The sequence below is a fragment of the Carex rostrata genome, chromosome 8 (assembly GCF_964058835.1).
Source record: "Carex rostrata chromosome 8, lpCarRost1.2, whole genome shotgun sequence".
NCBI classification, from domain to species: Eukaryota; Viridiplantae; Streptophyta; class Magnoliopsida; order Poales; family Cyperaceae; genus Carex; species Carex rostrata.
In genome coordinates, this window is record NC_135925.1 from 6,338,266 (window position 1) to 6,346,090 (window position 7,825).

At 38.6% G+C, this 7,825-nt stretch overlaps 1 protein-coding gene across 1 annotated transcript; it reads right to left on the reverse strand.

The window, feature by feature from the left end:
* Positions 1–4,963, reverse strand: GHR1 (Leucine-rich receptor-like protein kinase family protein). The gene is made up of 3 exons (XM_078307187.1): positions 3,092–4,963; positions 1,159–2,682; positions 1–746 (listed from the first exon to the last, which is right to left on the reverse strand). Exons 1-3 carry the CDS (start codon positions 4,155–4,157, stop codon positions 169–171), a joined length of 3,168 nt encoding a protein of 1,055 aa, XP_078163313.1. The 5' UTR covers positions 4,158–4,963; the 3' UTR covers positions 1–168.
* Positions 4,964–7,825: the final 2,862 nt, after the last annotated feature.

Below are 7,825 nucleotides of genomic sequence, written 5' to 3' on the forward strand. Positions count from 1 at the left end.
TGAAAAATAAGAATTACATTTAAATTAGTAGCCGGCATCAAGACGGAGCCAGCCACTGCTTTACGAAAATTCAACCCTAATTGTTTACAAGCAACAAACGTGAAACCCAAATCCAGCATTCCCTCCCAACCCCTAACTCTTAACCTAACCCTACACCTAAACCACCTTTCATATGGACGAAAGATCCTCGTACACAGACTTAATCCCGGGCCGCTCTGAAACAGGCCGGATACACCTCAAAGCAATCCCCAACATATCCTTCATTCCCTTGTTACTGCTCCCCATCTCCTCTGCCATAATTGGGTCGAAACAATCGGAACCACGACCCTCAGCAACCCGTAGCCTCACCCAATCTGTCAAATCCACCCCTCCCTCCTCTCCTGACACCACATCACCTGCACATCTACCTGTTAGCAGCTCTATTAGAACCACACCAAAGGCATACACATCAGATTTGAAAGAGGGGGTTGGTTTTTTGGAGGCAGCGAGCTCGGGTGCACGGTAACCGAGAACACCCGAGTCAAGGATTTGTTCGACGGTGCCTGACTGGGTCATGAGGCGGTGCAGGCAATAGTCGGCCACACGTGCGTTTAGGTCAAGGCCATCAAGGAGTATGTTGGTGGCCTTAAGGTTGCCATGTGGCATGGCACGATCAAAGTGGAGGTAGTTGAGGCCACGAGCCACATCGGCCGCGATTTTCAGGCGCTGGGCCCAGGTGAGAGGTGGACCCCTCCTTCCGGGCCGGTCTGAAAAATACAACATTGGTTTGTTTATTATGAGAATTAATGATCTTATAAGATAGAGGAACAGTAAAACATGCATATGACTTTTCTTTTTCCTTTTTCAAATAACCAACAGTATTAATGGTCTTCGATAGCAGGCAAAACAATAAGCTCTAATCAAATATAGAAGTATAAGCTAAATTAGCTCTTGTTTCGGGAAAAAAAAATATTTGGATTTTTCGGCTGATGGTAACCTTTTCTTCTCTTTGTAAATTTTGATTTCAGTTTTTATAAATTAAATCTAAATAAAGCTTTCCCTTTGTCTTTATCTTCCCTTCAATTATTGGCATTTAGGTGTATCTAATGTTGGGGAACCACTTACACAGGCATCAAGAATAAATACAGGAAAAAAAAAACCAATTTGTTATAAGCATACCATATAAGAAGCTGGCAAGGCTTCCTGGAGAGACATAATCGGACAATATCAGCTTCTCATGTTGTGTAGGCCCCCAGTAGTAACCCCTCAGGCCCACCACATTTGGGTGCCTGATGTTTGCAAATTTCTTTGCTTCTTTTGAAAACTCCTTTTTGGGCTTCGCAACACCTTCCCTCAGCCACTTCACCGTGAGGAAAACCCCATTGTCTAGCGTGGCCCGATAAGAGGTGCCATGGCTACTCCTGCCCAAAACCTCAGCTGGGGCCCGCGACAACTCCTCAGGTGTAAGAGTAATTGTTTCATCCAAAAAGTACAGCTCTCCTGCCAGTCTGTCAGGTGACCTGCCCTCAAGCCGTGCCAAACTGTCACCTGATTCAGGCGACCATGACATCCGACTGTGTTTAGCTGGCGACAGCCCGGAGGCCATGGGAGGCCCCATCGCAGTCAATTTCTCCTCTTGGGTAAGCATTGCTTCTGAGGTGGACCCCTTCCTGATATCATCTGCCGAAACTACCACATCACCCCCTTTTCTAATGTCATGAATTTCTCCTTTTTGGAAACGCTTATCGGAGAGCTTTTCTGGATCAGTTTCACTGGATGAACTCTTATACCAGAATATAACTGCTAAGAGCATGATTAATGCAAAGCCTACACAAGCGGCTATGATGCCAATTTTTGCACCTGTTGTTAGATGCTTCTGACCTGAAGAATTAGATGAAGCATTGGTGGATCCAGATGAACCAGGTGGGAGCTCCAATTTGGAGTTTCCTGGGTGGAAAGAAGAATCAGGAAACTTCCTCAAATTCACCGGGACGACCCCAGAGAGGTCATTGTAAGACGCATTAAAGGATAGGAGAGTGTCTGGTAGTGAACCTGGCAGAGACCCGGTAAGGTTGTTTCGGGACATGTCAAGTGAAGTGAGAGAACTTAGGTTGGAAATGGAAGGTGGTATCGGGCCAGAGAAGTTATTCGAAGAAATGTCTAAGAGAGAAAGACCGGTCAAGGAAGTGAAACCATCAGGGAAACTACCAGTAAAAAAGTTTCCTGAAATATCAACTGCACGTAAGTTTGGTTTTACCGTGGCAGGAGGCGAGAAGGAGATCTCCCCAGTAAGCGAGTTGTCTTGCAAATATATTTCTTCCAGAACTGAGGAGGTGAAAACACTGGTTGGAACAGTGCCTTCAAATTTGTTAGAGCTTAGGTCAAGCACTGTAAGTTTTGGATATTGAGCTGCCGACTGTGGAATGGCACCAGTCAAAGTGTTGTGAGAGAGGTTTAGGTGGTTAAGCCGCAAAAACTGAGAGGTGGTATCAGCAAATACACCAGTAAGTTGATTTCGGCTCAGGTCAATGAACTCTAGGTCATTGGTCCATTTTGTAATTAGAGACAGGTTGCCCTTGAACTGGTTATTAGACAAGTCGAGAACTGTACAGCTACCAGTAAGAAGTGGCAATTCACCAGAAAGTGAGTTGCTTGAGAGATTAAGCACTCTTAAAGTAGGAGATGTGATCATGTTAATATGCCCTGTAATATTGTGACAGTCATGTAAAGGTACAAAAAATGAAGTTAAATGATGTAGAGTAACTAAAGTGAAGTGAATAACAGTAAAGATTCAATTTCCATTAGTACCATAATGCACTTGATATTTTACCAATTTTGCTAGAAGTTCTAGATTAACACAAGCCCATATTTTGCTAAAGTCGGCAATTTAACTAACTTAACCGAATAACTGTTCAAGGCTCGAAATATATGTTAAAGAGAATAAAAAAAAACAAAATGCACCCCATTTAGCCTAAGTTGATCCTAGAATGTGTGACCAAGTCTCATTGCCCCGTGGTTTATCTTACCTTAGACTCAATCACCTCAAATCAACATGCACCAATCAAGCCAATAAAAAGCAAAATTTAAACAATAGAAAAAGAGAAATCATTACCTGACAGATTATTTGCACTCAAATCAAGCTCACTCAACACAAGAGAATCTCCTTTCAAGAGCCCACTAGGTAAAAACCCAGTAAAACCATTATTCCCAATCCTCAAAACCTCCAAATCATACACATAATTGAACCCGGGTAGGTCGCCCGATAGCCCATTATAGCTCAAATCCAGCACCTTTAAGCTCCCAAATGTGGACATCTCAGCCCCATCAATTAATGATCCCGTCAATTTATTATTGCTAAGGTTTAAGTACTTGACAGTTTCAGACATGTCGGCTAAAAATTTGAGTTCTTTCGGGCCGAAACTGACAAGTGAATTACCACTCAAATCTACATGAACCACACTTGATTCACTCAGGAATTTCCAATCAATGCCACCTTCTAGCTGATTCCAACTCAAATCAAGAAATTCTAAGGATGAAATAATTCCCAGCCCAGCAGGAATTCCTTTTGTGAACCCATTACGAGAGAGGTTTAAGGATACCAGGCTTTTGAGCCCTTTTAGTGATGTTGGTATCGGACCTGATAAGGAATTTCGGCTCAAATCCAAAGATTGGATAGATTTTAGGCCATCAATTGAATCAGGAACTGAACCTGTGAAATTATTACCAGCTAAGGAAAGATTTTGCATATTGGAAAGCTTGCCAATTTCTCCTGGCAGCTCCCCATAGAACAAATTGTCTGAAATGTCGAGAAATTTCAGGCTTTTGAAACCCCCCATGCTGGATGGAAGAATGCCAGAGAGGTTGTTATCAGCCATTGAGAGCTTCACCAGAAGGGTGAGGTTGGAAAAGACTGAGAGGTCCACATGGCCTGATAGGCCGTGCCCATCCAAGACCACACCTGCCACGTCAGCTCCACTACAGACAATGCCATTCCACGAGGCCGGACAACCATTGAAATCAATCGACTCCTCATTCCATGAATCGGTTATAAAACCCGACGGGTCTTGGGTTATACCCTTTTTGAATGCAAGAAGAGCAAGTATTCCCTGTGAGGGAAGCTGGGCTAACGAAGGCAATGTGAGGAAAAGTAAAAAACAAATTCTTCCAATAAGCTCCATTTGCTCTTCCCTTTTGTTCTCTCTCTAAAATACCCAAATTGGCACTAGAAAGCAAAGGTGTTGATGAAAAGTTTCATGGAAGGGGTTTTAATAGAGAAAAAGACCAAGGTTTTGCAACTTTTGGCCAAATCAAAGAGACCTAAAAGTCAGCATTGGTCGTCATTGCACTTAAGCAGCTCCAAAGCACTGTCTGAGCTTAAATGAGAGAGATTTAGCTATAAAAGAGAGCGAAAAGGACAGCTTTACCACGGGCTTTAGCTTAAAATGGGAAAAAAAAAATGTAATCTGGGCAAGAGAATCAGTTCTACCAATAAAAACCAAAACAGGTCACTCTCAAATTAATAAACGAAGAAGTGATTCAACAACCTCACCGCTTGCAAAAAGGCTTGCATTAAGTTGGGCTCCACGGAGAAAAAAGGAAGGACAAGGGCTTCAATGTATGAAGATTTGGGGACCAGAAAATGAAGAAGGAATGAGAAAATATGGCGAAAAATGCAACGCGGAGAATTTTACTGGGTGAAAAATGTAGAAACAAAAATGAGAAACCCTAACCCTAGTAGGAGAGAGACTGGCTAGTGGAGTGACGAGTTTACTGTATGAGTAAGCTCCTCTCGAGTGCAGCGCGAATTGAGCATTGGTAAACGGGAGGTGTTTTATTGTTTTTTATTTGTTTTTTTTTTCATTTTGGTTGTGTTGTATGTACTTTTGACTGCATCCGGTTCATGTCGGAGACGAGGATATCATAGCCTCCAATTTCATATCTGGAATGCTGTCAGTACGCGGAGCTCTGTAATTTTGATGCTTTTTTTTTCTCTGGATAATTTAATTTTGTTTTGTTTTAGAAGTACAAGCAACTATATTTATAGGGCCTGTTGTTCAGCAATGTAAATTTTAGTCTTTTTAAATTTCTTAATCTATCGAACACTATTTTATACGGAATTAAGAAATTCTTCTTATTTTTCTTGGAAATAAAACATTGAGTTCATTTTCTTTTTTTCTTAAATTTATGACCTTTTTAGAGTCTTAGAGTTGAAAGAAACTTTCATTCTTAACTTTGAAACAAAATTTTGATTTCGATATGACTTTATTTCTAAGTTGAAATAAAGTGAGGTAAGAATTATATAGTATGAATATCAAAAGCGGAGTCAGACTTTCAAACTATAGGGATCAAATACATATAGTGTTTAATCATATAAAAGAATTACAGAGAACGAGAGTCAATTTTACAGTACCATAATATCTTACTCTAAATTATAAAGGTACATAATTTTGCTATTATAACACCTGCATTTTGGTACTTAGAAATTGAGAACCGGTCATTTAATGGTCGGTTGAGAAAACAAGTGGACCAACCATTAAATGGCCGGTTTGAGTATTTTTAAAAATATCCAGCTAATGTGGGTATATTTATTAATTTGTAATTAAGTTTGAATATTAATAAAAAAAGTCAGTTATATTCACGTGACTAAGCTAAAAAAGAAGCATCTTTTAACTGCGCTTCACTCCGGCCCCTGCACACCGCTTCAAATAGTAAACAGTTTGAAATGAATCAATATATATTGCTAAATAGTCAGAGCAAGACACTCCTAGCACGGCCTTCTATTCTACATTGAAGTCCTCTAGGATCCTCGCCGGTAGAAACCAATCAACCCTTCAAGGGTAAGAGAGGGAATCAAGCCCGGTGGATTTAGAAATACTAGAGAGGTAGGATTCACAGCGGCGAATCAAATATTTCCCTGAACTTTTTTCATTGCCTTGCAAAAAAAAGCACTAGGTCTCAAAACCCTTAACGTTTTTACATAATTGCCCTTGTCAATGTCGCCCAACTCTCTCTCTCTCCCTCTCTTCTCAGCTGTTAATAAAACCACTCACCACTCTCAAATCCCTCTCTTTCAATCCCTTCCTCTATAGCAAGATGAAAACACACACTTTAGTAAATGGCGATGAAAGAGAAATCATCGTACCAGCAATAACTGGAGGACGGGAAGTATGTACGGTGCACTACGAAGCAAATCATGCATAAATACAAAAAAAATTCGAAAAATAGAAGTCAATTGACCTTCATTGTTTGTATGTAACTTCGCTTCTTATCAGTGTATTAAAATTCAATCTATGCGGTCGTATATTCCTATTTAGTTGCAATCGGAATAAAATACTTGTATCCAGTCAAATATGCAGTTCTGCATATTCAGCAACATATTACTGCATACTTGTTTGTATAATACCACATATTACCACACATTATCGCTTATTATCACATACTTGTTTATATATATATGAACTCTCAGTTTAAAATCTGTATATGCAGCCGTATACTATATATACTATATGCAGTAATCTTTTATATATCGCATAAAAATCACATTTAAACACATAGGTGCTTCTGATAAATGTATAGTATAACATATATTCAGCGTCAAACATCTTAGAAAAAGAAAACAAACAGAGCAAGTTGGCTGGAGAATCCTTTGCTGCTGGTGCAGTGATCCGGGCCTATGTAAAATATTCCGAGTTACTCTGCTTTTTGTCTCGAAGAAGGGACCTTTTACCCGCCAAAAAGTGTAAAGCCTCGCGGATTGCAAAGTCCGTCTAAAATTGTCTGAATTAATTAATTGCGGTATGATATTTGCACCCTTCATTTAATTTACGAATATATGATCGTGACCAGGAGTTTTGACCTGAAAGAAATTATTTTTACTCTCTGCCTTTGCAAAGATGTATTAATTTTAAAAAGCAACTTTCAGACTTGCTGCTGGTGCTAATAATAATAATAAATTTTAAAACCAACTAATAATAATCCTTTGCTGCTGGTTCTAATATATTTTTTTAATTTGATGGGTATTTGACACATGAAATATAAAAATTTACTTCTATTACAATTTCTCTAATAATAATGTTTCCTCGAAAATTTATTTTGAAATATATTAAAGCTTGTAAAATCTCAGTAATCTAGCTCCATCCAAACATGATCTTAAAATTTGTAGGAACATTTTTTTATCCTCAAAATTTTTAAAATTTTAACGCCTTAAAATATTTTCTATCAACTATTAATCAAACTTATAGGTAATAAATAAAAAACACTCTCTAGATCATAGAAAAAATTACAGAATTTTATTTATTAGTATGGACAATTGACTATCTTAGTTTAGTTTATTAATTTAATTACCTCATCGAGTATTCAACTGATAATTTATTTGAACTCTATTCGTTGTTTTTTAGCTCTTCATTGCATACTACATTTTTTTTTAAAGTTTCATTCACGAACTGCGATATTAATTTTATTTTAGATATTTTTGTAAAAATTTAAACATGTGTCTCCGTTACTTATATTAGTCTGGATTTTTCTTATTTGCTCACAGACCCTTTGATTCAATACAAATTAGAAGTACATTAAAAATCACGAAGCAGATTAAATTCTTGAGCGAAATAGGGGCCTAGGGAGTGTAGGTCTAACGATAAGCGTAGATCTTCCCAAGTCAGGAAGTTCATGGGCCCACTTCGCTACAAGTATAGACCTTAGTGGTGTAAACGGTCGGATACGGATTAGATAGTGGTCTTACCGTATTCGTATCTGTTATAATTTTTTAGATACGGATACGGATAGTCTTGGATACGAATACAGATATTTTTCATAATTAGTTTATTTGTTACAAAATATCTATTATATT